This window comes from Cinclus cinclus, chromosome 7, assembly GCF_963662255.1.
Source record: "Cinclus cinclus chromosome 7, bCinCin1.1, whole genome shotgun sequence".
Lineage (NCBI taxonomy): Eukaryota > Metazoa > Chordata > Aves > Passeriformes > Cinclidae > Cinclus > Cinclus cinclus.
The window spans coordinates 32927303-32942067 of record NC_085052.1 but is presented as its reverse complement, the minus strand read 5'-3'; the positions used below and the strand labels follow the sequence as shown (position 1 = coordinate 32942067).

The window sequence follows — 14765 nt, the reverse complement described above, 5'->3', positions numbered from 1 at the left end:
AAAAAAAAAAAAAATCCCTATTGCTTCTTAATGAGGGAAGTGGGGACCCATGGAGGGAGCCACAGGGTCAGGAATATTTCAGTGCCCACCCCTGGAGTGAATATGGCAGTGGAAAATCAGGGCATAGAATAATCTGTTTCTCTTGCATTACATTCAAGTTACAGCTGATGTTTCTTCACCTTAAAAAGTATTTTATTCCTTCCAATTTGCAGAGGCACTGAGGAACTGACCCAGTTCACAAAGAACATTGTCTTCAAGCAGCCTATTTCCCCCCTCACACCACCTGCTTTAATGGCCATGAAATGAAGGCAGTCAACTGGGCAATTGCCTTCACCAAAATAAAATAATCAGTCCTTGGGTCAGTTTCTTACTTGGATTTGTAAAATCCAAATAAAAAAGGGAATAAATTCAGTTTCAAATTGCAATAACTGACTTGATAAGAACTTAATAAAATGCTGATCACACAGCCTGAGCATGTGAACAGTAACACACAAGACTGAAGTGACAGAGTTCTGAATACTCTTGTCTTAATAGGCTGGGGGGCATCTTCTTGTGCACAAATCCTGATTTCCAATGCAAATAAAAGCCTGCTTTGCTCAAGCCAGGTTGAACCTTGGAGTCTGATGCAGTGATTGGCACCATTTCCCACTGAGTCAGCTTTACCTGGGAGCTGAGACAGACCAACAAGTCCCCTGTTGCTGTCCTTGTACTGATTTTATACAAAAGAACCAAATTTTGAAGGGTGATGCTTAAATTCAGGTTATGTGACTAGAAGCAGGAGGCTAATTAAAACTCAGGGTAATGCAAATTAAAAAGGGGACTAAATTCAGAAGAAATGGACAATATTTCTTATAAAATATCCATGAGTGAACAACAGAGGTCACATAATAGAGACCACCTATTTAGGAGGATTCAAATAAACCTTGAACACTTTCTCAGCAGAAACATTCACAATAATGAAGCAAAAAGAAAAGGTGGGGACAAAAGCAGAGATGAAGAGTTTTGGGAATGTTATAAATCCTGGTCCTTTAGGATTAGGACTAGGACTGAAACCAACCTTCCTCAGCAAGGTAGCAACAGATCATTCACAACCTATGTTGTTTTACCCTTAAATCATCTCCATCAGCAGTGCCAAGGCAACAGCCAGGCTTTTAGAGGGATACACACCCAGGATGTGCCAGCTGCTGCTCCAGCTCCACAAGAGCAGCCACCAACAAAAGCTGGAGATGTTCCCTGGGGAGTGCCACAGGCACTGGAATGCTCATTAGGAATTTAACACGTTTGCTCAGAGCATATGCAAATGCTGTGCCAAACATACTAAAACTCCAGTATAACTCTCTGAACTGTGATTTTTTTTCTTTTTTCTTAAAATCATTCAAACCTGCTCTAAACTGAAAATCCAGAGAAACTCACACTTATAGCCCACTAGGGCCTGGCCTAAGCCACAGCATTTCCCAGTGCCAGAAAGACTGATAACAAACTGAATAAGCCAGGCTGCAACCCACAAAAAAAACTCTTCTAAATTTATCATCTCTTCAGAGCAACGAGAGTTTCATTGCTTAGTATTGTTCATTTTTGTGCTGAAAAGCACCTTTCCTGTTAAATAAAGGCTTTTTTATCCATTCTTTCTGAAAAAATATTTCCCCAAATCAGTTTTAAAAAAGACTACTTAAATCTGTTTCCTAGAAGGACCCCACTCAAAAGCCCTCTCCCGAATTTGCCCTAAACCATGCCAATCTGCAAGTCACAGCTGCACAAATTCCCTCTGCACCCTTCCCAGGCTCTCGCTCCTCCTTCCAGCAGCCTCACCCTGCTGCACTACCCTCCCCTGCACAAAAAAACCCCAAAAAACACCACCCCAAACCTCGAGCTTCAGAATATCGTGCTGCAGCTTGCGCTGGAAGTCGAGGAAGTGGGAGATGGTGAGCTTTCCCTTGAGGTCAGCCCCGAAGAAGTAGGTGGTGAGCGCGGAGCTGAAGCCGGTTTTGAGCGTGTTCCCGGTGGTGGAGCGGTCCCGGTGCCGCATGCCCATGCTGGTTTGGGAACGGATGATGCTCTGCACCTGCAAATCACAGGCAGGATGTCACAGTCAAAACCATGCCAGTATGAAGTACTCCACGCTCAGCTGTGTCATCCTCCTTTCTTTTCCTCCTAAAATTCTCAGAAGATGCGACAATTCAAACATTTGGCCGAACTTAAGAGAATCACGGAATGATTTGGGCTGGAAGTGACCTTAAAGACCATTTGTTGGAACCCAGAAGCCTGGGAGTTTTGAACTTTCTGTGCTTTCTGACACTGATCCCCAGGAGAACATTGCTCTTGACTTGAGGCCTTGGAGAAGGCTTCCAAATTTGAGTGATGGAGTTAAAAATCACGGGTGTGTAGTTAGAATAGAAGTGTGTAAAGGGTTTGGAATTCGGGGCTTTTAGAATATAGTAATAGGTATGGGACAAGATGGAGGTTCTTGGGGTTGTCTCTGTCTTCTTCCTTCCTTCTTCTTCATGATTTCAGGTAATAGTTTTTAGTTGGATAGTTAGTGCTGCACTGCAGGTCACAGAAGTTTGGTTATTGGGTCAAAAGTATAAATAATATAGGTGTTATTTCTTAATTGAACTATTTAGCTTTAAAAGACCTTATAATTAGCTAGATTCATCTCCATTTTGCTCTTTTAGCTAGTAGCTAAAAGTATTACAAAACTCTCTGTACTTCAAATAAAATTTAATAAACAACCACATCCAAACACGAAAAATTAATCTCCGTCGTGTTTTTAATCCTAACTCTAAATAAAACAACAACAACAAAACCCTAAAACAAACCATTAATCAAATAAAACTAACCCATTTCCAACCTTCTAGTTTCAAACCCTTCCACGGGCAGGGACACTTTGCACTAGACCAGGTTGCTCCAAGCCCCATCCAGCCTGGCCTTGAACACCTCTAAGGATGTGGAGCTCACAACCTCTCTGGCCAACCTAGGCTTTGGTTTTTTCAGTCCACTTTCAAAAAAAGAAGAGAAGCAAGTACTTAAAATGAGTTTTAGGAAACTATTCAGCCAGTTTGTACATAAGCATTCTGATCCTATCCCTGGTCAGCAGAGCAGCTTCTTCCCAGAAAAATCCCTGGAGGTGGGAAAAGCAAGAAAAAAATTTTCAAATGTTTTAGAGCTTCCACTCCTTTACTGTCCGTCCTTGTGAGCTCACACCAACCCTAGTCAGCTCACAACACATTTCCTTCCCACTCATGCACAAATCCTGGGTTTTTCAACCCAAGAGCATCCTTTCCTTGCTGCCTGTTGCTCTTTGTCACAGCTGGAAGTTCCTCCATCCCTGGGGCTGTGGCACCCAGCACAAACAGCTCTTCAAAAGAACTTCCCTACCACATAAAAGATGCCAAAAGGTTGACCGTGAAGGATGTGACAGCCTGAAAATCCAACAGTGGGTTATTTTAAGGGCTCTGTGCAAATTGAAGGGGGCAGCTAAGCCAAATGCAGTCATCTCTCTCCATCCTCAAGTACCTCACTAAATTATCCAAGTTGATGAAGTGATTATTGCTGGGATATGAGAAGCCAGGCTTATTCTCTGTGTAGTTACTGTTCTCTTCCAACAAGGCAGCAAAAGGATTCATATCAAAGACAAGTTTGAAAAGGGAGGGGGGAAAAAAGCCACCTGACAACCCAGGCTTCCCAAAGCTCCAGCAAACACCGCTGCTTTGCCATCAGCCTCTTCCCCCTGCTGACAAAAGTTGGAAGGGATGAAGAAAAGCAGCTGGCAAGAGCTCCAGCTGTCACAAGGATGCCAGAACCTCATTATTGTGGTATCCAGTGTGTTCAACTTTTTCCTAATGACAGAGTGAGTGCTGGAACAGCCCCAAAGGGAATGCTCTGGAGGAGAATGCTGCATTATTACTGCTGGGTTCACCTTGCTGGAAACCCTGCAGCCCCTTCCACTGAAGGGAAAATTAAGTTGAGGAGAAAATCGAGAGGAAAAAAAGTACAGAAAAGAGGTTTTGAGGCTTTTTGGTCACTCTGATGTGAGGAAGGATGTGATGTGACCTAATTGTGGCCTTCTAGTGCCTGAAGGGAGCCCGCAGGAAACATGAAGAGAGACTATTTACAAGGGTGATTTGCACTGAAAGAGAGGAGCTTTAGACTAGATATGAGGAGAAAATTCTGTGTGGGTGGTGAGGCCATGGTAGACTTGCCCAAAGAAGCTGTGGCTGCCCCATCCCTGGAAGTGTTCCAGGACAAGCTGAACAGAACCTGGAACAACCTGGGATAGTGGAAGGTGTCCCTGCCCATGGCAGGGGGGTTGGAATGAGATGATCTTTAAGGTTCTTTCCAACCCAAACCTTTCAGGAGTTTTCTGATTTTTGCACTGGAAATAGCAACTCCTTAGTTTGCTTTGTGCTCCACTGTTAACTGCGAGCTCTGCATGCAGCACATTTTGGAGACAAATATTTATAAACTGTCTGAAGCAAGGCAATTCATGGCCAGCTTGGAAAACTGCCCCTGCTTCTCTATGAGTGTTTACCACACTGCAGACTGCTCCACAGAGCAGCTTCTCCTGGGTGTTATTTCTATGGAATCCTATGGGTCCCTTTTCCTCTCCCATCTCTAACAAGTGTCAGACAGGTCAAAAATCCACCTGTGGGCACTGGAGCCAAAATGATTTAACCAGTCCCTGTTTTGGGTAATCCTTTTAATGCCCAGAAAGGCAGGCACCACTGCAAGGAGCTGCCCTCACCCACAGCTCATCAATCGTGCAAGGATACAGAGCTCTGAGATGCTCCACTGGTTTTTTGGTCATATTTCAGCCTAAGTGTTTGTGATGTTTCATCTTTTGCACCAGTTGAGGGGGGGGGGAAATCAATTAAAATAGTTAAAGACTCTAAGAGAAATCACCAGTAACACACCTGCAAGTTTTCTGCTTTTCAGCCAGCTTTTCTTTAAAACTAGAGGCATAAACTAACAATTTGCATGCCAAAGGATGAAGAATTGAAGGCAATACTGATGGCAGGCACATTATTCAGGACTATGCACTAACCACATGCCTCAACTCCATAAAAAACCTGAAACTCTTCATCAAGTTCTGAAGAAATGAAACGTTTTTTATTAGGCAGTTAAAGCCTCCAACTTAGTAACATATTAGCTAAATTACTGAGTAATTTTCTTTCCTGATGAGGTGTTCAAACACCAGTGAGAAGAGGGAGCTGCTGTTGGCTGCCTGCAAAGACAAGGTGTGAGGGAGGAGTAGGAAGTTCATTCCCACCTGCTCACAGCCAGCAGGGATGGAATGATGCTTTCCTGATGGTCCTTTCCTTCCCCTTCTTCTTCCACCCATTCTCCCCAAAATGATGTTGCTCTTTTAAACTGCTGCATAATCCCCTGAGAGGGCCAGTTCCAGCTGCTCCTGCCAGGTAAGATTTGCAGGATGGAGCTGCAAACCCTGCCATCCTTCATGCTCTTCTCCAGGCATTTCCATAAGGAGTGAAAAACAGGATTTATCACATAAACAATTGTTTGTAATGTTGTATGTTTGCATAATGAGATATATGTGCCTCCCTCCCACTGGAGCTGTGTTTGTTCTTGCAGCAAATAAGTATCTTCACAGCTATCTTCCCACTTTCCAAAACAGTTCCTTCATCCTCTGACTCTCAGGCTCTGGAGGATCAGCCTTCACCCAAATACTCTGATGCTAACCAGGAACTTTATTCCTTTCTCTACAGGCAGTGACACATGTAACCAGCTTAACAAAAATACCTTCCCTTTCCTAAGGACTTTTATGTGACTTAATGCATGTATAACTTCCCCTGGCCTACCAGATGATTTGAAATAATTTAATTCAATTTTGTATCCACATCTTCATAGCGATTAGGAAACATCCTGTAGAAATGTTCCTTTTTCACTTCATGTGGCTCTAATAAAAAATCCAAACATGACACCTGTGTTAGGACCTTGGCATCAGTGCAATTTTAATAGGAGGTTAATCATTCTTTGCTTGTCCTAAATTCATCTATCTCCATAATTGATTTCATTCTAGAACATTACAACTACCATAAATCACCATTTGGACTGTTCAATATGATCACCTAGCTGCAGTGGAATGCTATCTTCAGGCACTATGCAGATAGGAGGAAGAACGACGATTTTCACTTGGGGAAAGGAAGGAACATGAACAAAACCCCAGGTATACATTTCAAGCTGTCAAGTGAAGTGATATCAGACTGCAGATAAACACACTCCAGTCTCCTCACAGCCCAAAGGGTGCACCTAAAACCCTGCACTTACCCATTTATATGCCATGGCTCTGGAGCAAGCTCGTGATGACATCATACACACAGGTCATAATTTAAGGAGGATGACAGCAAAAGATTAGAAAGGGAGAATATTTCAACAGGCCTCCTTTGCCACTAATTCTTCCCATTTATAGCAAGTGTCCCAAGCATGACCTTGTAGAGACTCCTCTGCAGTTAATTACTCACTGAGCCAACTGATGAGTAAGAATCTGTCCCTGGATTCTCCAGGGCTGCTTTGTTCTTGGGTAGCACTTTGTAAATGCATTTAAATTTCCTTTTATGAACAGCACACACAGGTGATTCAAGATGTGATTTCAGGGTGTTTATAAGTTCCCAATATCTTAAGGCTAGAAATAGGTAAGAAAAATCACACTTTTTTGCCTGGGGAGGGCAAATCTTTTCCCCACTGACAGCTCAAGCCTTCAATCTATTCTCACTTGGACACAACCATAAATCACAGCTCATAGGAAGAGCTCAACCAGTATCAAACATAAAGGCTAAACTCATTAAAAAACCTGCAGCCAAGTCCCTGTTGATGAAGCCTGGCAAGAAGTAGAGGACTAATGAAAACAAGCTCTCAATAACACATTTTTGGATTACGCTGGAGTAAGTGGATAAATTCTCCTCTGAGGCAGACTTACCTTGGCTATTCTCTGAAGACAAAATTAAGGAATGCAGTAGAAGCTGTGAAGGCAGTAGGATTAAAATCCCACTTCATCAGTAGAGTGAAAAAAAGTTCATTGTCTACCTTGAAGTTGACTTTTTGTAAGGAAATGTTACAGAATCATAGAATATTTTGGGTTGGAACTCATCCACTTCCACCCCTGCCACAGGCAGGGACACCTTCCACTGGACCAGGTTCCTCCAAGGTCCACCCAGACTGTCCTTGAATGTTGGTGACAAAATCACAGGAAGCCTGAGTTTGTACTGCTGGTTGTCCTGGCTGAATGAAAAAGTTTCCCTTGAAATACGCAGTTTAAAGAAACAAACAGCAGGCAGTGAAGCAACACAGCAGAGCACAGAAGGGAAAGGTGCAAATCAGCAATAAGCACAAATTTAAAAGGCAGTAACATCACAGAGGAATGCTGTGTTTATGGCTAAGATGCCACAGCACTGATTCTTCAACTTGCCTGCTCAAACTCTTCCATGTCGACCTCGCCGTCACCGTTCAGATCGAACATTTTAAAGGCAATTTCAAAATTCCTCTGGGGAGCTAGATGAAAAACCCAACAGAACACAAAAGCCAGTTAACAAAGACACAAAAGCTCAATTAAAAAAAAAGAGGGAGAAGTTCTGAATGACTTTATCCAAAAGTAATTCTGCCTAATTCTTTCAATTTTAGTAAGGAAAGCTTTAACGAGGCTCTCAGGAACCTCTAGCTATGAGCTTCATGGTGTGCATTTTATCAGACTCCTTGACAAGGAGTTGTGAGGAGGAGATATTTCTGGAACATTTATTCTATTTACAAGTGGAAAAAGGTGGAAAGCAAGACGCCATCTGATATTTCTAATGACAATTAAGAGAAAATGATGCTGCAGCAAGAGCTCCAGCCTGTTCCCTGCAGTTGAACACCAGTTTGGCCAGAGGATGATCCTCAGGCACTGCACTCTCTGTGCTTCCCATGGGTGAGGAGCAGACCGTGAATCTGGGCATAGAAATTTAAACAAATCATGACCACCCTGTGTCAGCCCAGTCATGACACTGAGATCAGGCGTGGGCTGGAGCTCACGAGCTGAGACACCGCCCGCCGTACCTTATTTTTCATTGCATTTAGTCTGTGCTGTCACGGTTTATTTAGTCAGAGCTGCAAAAGCATCCCTTCCCAGCCAACCACGCTCTTTTCCCTGCATCCCACCACAGAATTCCAGCACATTTCCATTCTGGGCTCTGTAACCCATCACCGTTTGAAGCTCCAACACAGCACCACAGTTTTTTCCCAAATTAAGTTAATATATGAGGATTTATCATGCCCTGCTACTTTCAAATACACACCTCCTACAGGATTTGTGGTGTTTGCTGGGATTTCTAGGGAATCCTCTAGGCTACAACTAATGCTCAGGCTGTCATCTCAAATGATCAGTTAAAACGTAGCTCCATTTTTCATTTCCCACCCAAATCTAACGTAGATCACTGGAGCGGTTCATCCCTCTTTAACCTCACCTGTACAATCAACTTTTAGTATTTCCTGTGGATGCTCAAAGAGTAATGAGCTTTTGCATCCACCCTTCTGTGGGAAGGTGCTTCCCAAACAGAGACAAAGAAGAATCACTCAGACAAAAGGAACTGAATACAGAATTAACTGAACTGGATTTTGGATGTTAGTTACAGCTCCGGTTCAAAACTTTTACCTTGTGTTTTCCCCTTGCTGTAATAACAATAAGCATTTGATCAGGAAAATTCAGCAGGCAGGTTAACGAGACCCCTTTACCCAAACACCTGGTGCCCAAAATAGATGAATAAGGACATTTGGGCTGATGGCAGGGACAGCCTGTCACTGCCTGCTTGATATACACAGCACACGTGGTCCTGCTGTTATCATCCCTGCACTTCCAATTTCCCCCTGCCAAATTCCTCGGGCTTGGAATTCCAGACACCACTTGCAGAAGCAAACGTCTCCTGTGACCAGCAGCACGTGGTGGGTCACCCCCCTTCCACCCACGTCCCTGCTGTGCCTCCACACAGCTCCTTCCTCCTGCCTGCTGGGAGGGGGAGACCTTCACTCCCTGTCCCTTGTTAACTCAGTGTTAATTGACCTGGGGACAGCCAGTCCCCAGCACCACCTTTGTAATCTCTCCAATGATACATCAAATTTGAGGGATTAAGTCTCCTCTGTATCCATCCAGCCTCTCCAGTAATTAATTCCCCATTTTCTTGAAAAGCAGCACGCTTCCAACTACCCCCTTGCAATTTTATTCACTTTAATTACAAGTACTGCATGAAAGCCTGGGGGCAATTTCTTATTAGCCCCAAAATCTGGCACTATGGAAATGGTATTTCCTATATAAGGAAGAGAAGGAACATACAAAATTCTTATCTAGTTACAAGATTCTAGAAAAAAAAGCAATTAACGCATATTTCTTACCCCATTTTCTCTACCAGGGTACAATTATATTTACTTAAAGATTCGGAAATTTGTTACTCCTTGTGAAAAACTGTCACAGGTTGATGTATTTCCCCCCCCCCCCCCCATTTTTAAAGGAATTATATAATACCACATCTAATTTATGCAGAGACATGGTGAAGAGAGTCAACTACTCACCTGTCCCTCACAAGGGCCATTTCTCTCCTTTTCCATCTCTAAACACACATTTCCATGAGAAGTGTATCAAAGCCCCAGAGGAGAACACCACCTCCAAAATTTAAATGAGCAGTTCAACATGAAAAACCTGCAGGGTCAGTATTTTCTAAAGACAGGGAAGGGTGGCTTTAAATTGGCAAATTCAATGACTTCATTCCTTCAGCTAATAAATGGCATGGCTGGTTTCTTCCTTTCATCTACACATCCAGCTCCAATTACCTGTAATGACACTTCAATCCAAACGTGACCCTGAGCCAGGGGAACCAGAGGGCACCCAAGACAATTAGCTCATCCCACTCATGCTCAGGAAGGAATGTTCATTAGAGATGTACATCCCTGATGTCCAGTACTGGATTTATGGGGCCTGGGTGAGATGATTTCTGCCTCTCCCCTTGGCCGTGATGCTTCTGAGCAGGATTTATGTGGGAAGAGCTGCCCTGACAGCAGCCAATCCCACTGTGCTCACCTTGCCCATTACCTGAGCCTGCACAGCCTCCAGTTCCCTTCCTCTTCCTGCACTTACATCCCTCAAACTTATAGACCATAAAAGCAGCAGACACCAGACTGCCCAGCTAAATGCATCTTTCCCCCCCCACTTCTATTTTTCCCCCAGTTTTACCATTCCCAGCTGCAGCATCTCTAAATTTCCTCGTTGCCTCCTTAGTTAAGATGCCTCCAAACATACCTGATATTCCTACTGCAGTGGTTTCCAAAGCCATTTAAAGGACTGCTTGGTTTTCATATGGCATGATGCCTGTCTTTATAAGGGAAGACCACCTCTGGATTTTCCCCAAGAGCTCTGTTGCATTCCCAGCTCTCTCTGATTGTGTGAGCTATCTCCTCACCCTCCTTCTTGACGTTATTAAAAATCAAGATTGTTTGATTGTGACTGATTTCCCTTTGGCAACGAGGCAGGAACTGGTTAGGGCAACTACAAGTTCTTTTTTAGCTTTATTTCTGTCTTTAGATGTTCAGGAGGATCCTCCAAATCATTAACATGGAAGCATGGAATGGTTTGGGTTGGAAGGGACCTTAGAAACCACCTCTTTCCAATCCCTTCCATTAGGCCACCATGAGTGAAAACATGGTACTGAAGCCCACGCTACCAGCAGTGAACTCCTAGCTTGGAGATAAATGGAAAGATGTGGTTGAAATGATCCTTTAGATCCCTAATTCCACCAGCTCTCCATGCCAAGTTGCTTTTTCAACTAACCTGGGCTTTAGTGCAAAGGGCAATTGACATTTTTCTTGATTCCTTTGTTCCAATCAAATATTCGGGGACAGAAAGAGAGCAAGTAAAGCAGAAGCCAAACACAGGAATGTTAGAGAGATGAGTGTCCTCCAGTAGCAAACAAATAACAAGCAGCAGCACTGACCACATGGAAAGAAGCCACTGGGATCCATCAGGGTAAAGCCCCTGGGAAGCTCTGAGGGATGAGATGGGTTGATTAAACATCTTTAAGCCAATTATGCCATTTTAAACTATTTTCAATTATTCAATGGACCAATTTGCAGCACTCAATTGCTCTTTACCGCCCTGTACTCGCAGCAAAAGCAATGCACTCTGAAACACATTAAAAGCTTGCTGATGAGAGAGGCCACATTTCCTTGGTTTTGTGCTCATTTGGGATCTTCTCTTTCCCAAAAACTCAGCATTCCACACCCGGAGACACACCTCTCAGTGTATCTTTCCTTCTGACCTCCAGAGAGGAACTGCATTTTAGGAAAATAAAAGTTCTCCTAAATTTCTGGAACTTTTTTGCCAAAGCAGGGTGATTTTTTTGGTGATGTTACTTAGAGGAAGTAAAACTCCTGGCTACTCCTTTGAAAACACTGGAATACCTTGTCTTTTGGTGGGAATTTATACACAAAACAGCTCATGACTCCCAAGGCTTAGTAACTCCCCAAGCAACTGCAGTGTGGGAAGAAAGATCAAGAACTCAGCTGGGATAAATCAGTCATTGGGAGTTCAATATCCTATGGTCGCTTCTTTTCCATTTATCCCAAAATTAAGAAAAATAGATGTGCAAAGGCCACAGTACCCTGAAAATGAATCAATCTCTAACACAGTCCTGAAGCAGAGACAGCTATCCATAGAATACAGATAGCTGAGCCCCAGCTGTAGTAAATATAGGGGGAAAAAAACCATTAAACTTAATGTTGCAGATATTTTCCTTACAAATTATTCCACCATTTCCAAAAATGAATCCAAATCATATCAAGTTGGGATGTTTTTAATGTTAATCAACCCAGAAATGTAAGTAACAGGCAGCTAAAAACCTGAGCCCACAGCATTGACACTCAGCCACAGTATCATCAGTTCTAGAGGAAAAATGAGTTATTTCTTCTCACAAAGAAGGATCAGAATTAACCCTGAAATAATGCAAGTGCATAATCTTGGGATACTGGGGAGAAGTTCTTCCCTGTGAGGGTGGTGAGGCCCTGGCACAGGGTGCCCAGAGAAGCTGTGGCTGCCCCTGGATCCCTGAATCCCCCATCTCATCCATCAGCCCATCCCACCACACCAATCCAAGGGATGAAGAGATGAACAGAGGAAGACCAGGTGAAGGATGCAGGCTGGCAGAACCTCCCACACACTGAGTTTTCAAATCACTTGGGAACATCCCAAACTGCCAATTGTGAAAAATCATCCCCATTTCTGTCCTTCAGCATGGCACAAGTGGGATGCCAAGCCAGAGAGCTCTCCCTCTGCCAGAAAGCACCCAGGCTTGTGTTTGGAAGCTGGGATATTCTTTGGAAGATGCTGCTCAGATATATCTTGGAAATGCCCCACAGCAGTGACTGGGCTGGCAGAAAGGTAGGAAGACATCTCTGTTCCAAATAGGGTAAGATGGACCCATGGAGGGTCTTGAAAGACTGAAGATAAAATTAACATGAACAGGACTACAAACAAAAATAGTCCTATAAACTCAAAGCAACCTTTTCTTGTGGAAATGAGCTCCGTGGCACAGGGCACAGCAGTTAAGATTAAACCACCACTGGTGAAGATTTCACTCGTGGCAGGGATGGGGCTGAAGACTTTCCTGTCAGCCAGGAATAATTTACTCAGAACAGTCATAGTCCAAAAGGATCCTGGAAATCCCAGTGTGGGAGAAAAAGTCCCTCTATCCCAGGGACATGCACAGAGCTCAGTATCTGGCCAGAACATAATTTCCAGAGTCAGATGGCTTGGAATTTATTCCCTAAATACAGGACAGAAGAAAACAAAACAAAACAAAAAAAAACAAATAGATGAATCTGTCTTAAGTGAGAGTTACCTGCTCTGATGGCAGAAGGAGCTGCAGGTCTGCTATGAGAGCCCTGGCAAAAAGCTAATTACTGTGGCTTCAGCCAATGTTATTTAACCCTCCTGCCAGGAGGATTAAATCCAGACACAGCAACAGTCCAACTGTGGAAATGACACCAATTTATTCTTTTAATGCCCAGCTCTCTTCAGTACCTGGTAATGAAGCCAGAATCAGTGTGCCCTGACAGTGGTCCCCATTTGCTGGGAAACTGCAGTCACTGGCAATGGAAAATCTCTTTTTCTCCATCCTCTCTTTGTTTTGCGAGTCCTAAAGCAAAAACCACTTTGGTCAAGGAAGCCATATCTTTGTCTCCCTATGACATTCGAAGGATTCAGAGGGAAATTCCATCAGAATTTGCTCATCTTTCTACCTCTGCCCCAAAACACGAGGAGCAGCTGAAGCAACAGAAATTGTGGAGTTTCCTCAAGGCCCCTTAGCTCTCATTGCCTTTAACAGAAGGCTGACTTTCTGAAGCAGCTAAAAGCTATTTTATTAGTTGTTTTAAAAATAAATTCTCACAGAAACATGAACAGACAGTGCTGGAGCAAGAAATGGCTCATCAATAAGATACAGTGACAGACTCATTTTCTGAGCAATGTGCAAACAGCTGCCTGAGAGCAACATGAAATGAAGCCTCCAGCCCTCTCTCCTCCTCTCACTCCCCATTTCACAGAACTCAGCCGGAGGGAGCTTCTGGTCAAGTTGCAAAGAGAACTGAAACAAAGTTTGGGGAAGCACTCCCAACGCCAACCAAGCACGAGGACAAAGAAGACAGAGGACATCAGAGCCATCAGGGCTTCTTGTTTCCCAAGGCTCTGGTTGATCACTCTGGAGTCCAGTGAGCCAAACCAGACCACAGTGAATCTCTCCCCATCACTCTTCCTCCTGCCTCCCACCCCCAGACCCAGTCTCCCAGTCACCCTTTGGATTATCCTGCTTAGTGCTCAATATGCAGCCTTCCTTTCCCAACATTTATTTGGTTTTATCCATTTGATGTTATCTACAGCTCCAGCTCGTCCAGATACTTCCTCAATGTTTGGGTTATTTAAACAACACAGTGAGAAAACCAATATTGAACTGTCATGTTTAAGATTTACTTTCCTCATTCTATTTTATTTATTTCCTAGGGAAAATAACTCAATCAGGAACTACTGGATTCCTGCAAGGCAATGTTCACTAGTCAGGGAGTAAACCAGTGGGGTGCAACAGTGAGTTTTCTATTTAGCCACAGGGCAAGGTTTGGTTGGGAATTTATTTTACAAAAGCAAATGCTTTATAAATGAAACCTAAACTCTTTCTCTGGGGAAATCACTGTTTAACAGGAGCTCCAGAGGCATTCCTCCATCTCCAGTAATCATTTAGCAAACTCCCTAAATGTCTAAAAGTCAGCCTCAAAGCCCCAGAATTTTTTTTCTCCTTTTTTTTTTTAATTTTTAGATTTTCCTTTTTGAAAGCTCCTGCCTTGCCCACCCTTCACATGGCTCCTCAAAGCCAGTTCTGTCTCCTCATTAATTTTAACTCCCCTGTAATTGTGGACATGCTCAAAAGCCCAAGAACAAGAGGAAAAAAACCCCTGTCCCTCCCTTAGAGCCTCCAAACTAAGGCTGGCTGCTCCTCTAACACAAGGCGCTCCTTTTCTTTTATTCTCACAACAAAGAAGTTAAAGCAAAGCAAGAGCAATTTCTCTTACTGCTGCCTTTGGAAGCACATGAAATTAATTTTGTGCCCTGTGTACTTGATTAGGGGGTTGTTCACCACCAGCACAACCATAAAAACAAGGGCAAGAGTGTTTTACAAGCCACACTCAGTAATGTGATACCAGAGGTTTGAGAGTTCATTGTCATCTGTGGAGGCTCAGATGAAAAG

The 14765-nt window shown here is 43.4% G+C and overlaps 1 protein-coding gene across 6 annotated transcripts in view; it reads right to left on the bottom strand.

Moving 5' to 3' along the window:
- MICU1 (mitochondrial calcium uptake 1) overlaps positions 1-14765 on the bottom strand; it is an 84159-nt gene that overhangs the window by 21829 nt on the left and 47565 nt on the right. For all 6 annotated transcript variants that reach the window (XM_062496851.1, XM_062496850.1, XM_062496852.1 and 3 more), the window contains 2 exons: positions 7424-7506; positions 1865-2062 (listed from right to left, as the gene is read on the bottom strand). In XM_062496851.1, the coding sequence (XP_062352835.1) occupies positions 1865-2062; positions 7424-7506 (281 nt within the window). The remainder of the gene's footprint in view (positions 1-1864; positions 2063-7423; positions 7507-14765) is intronic.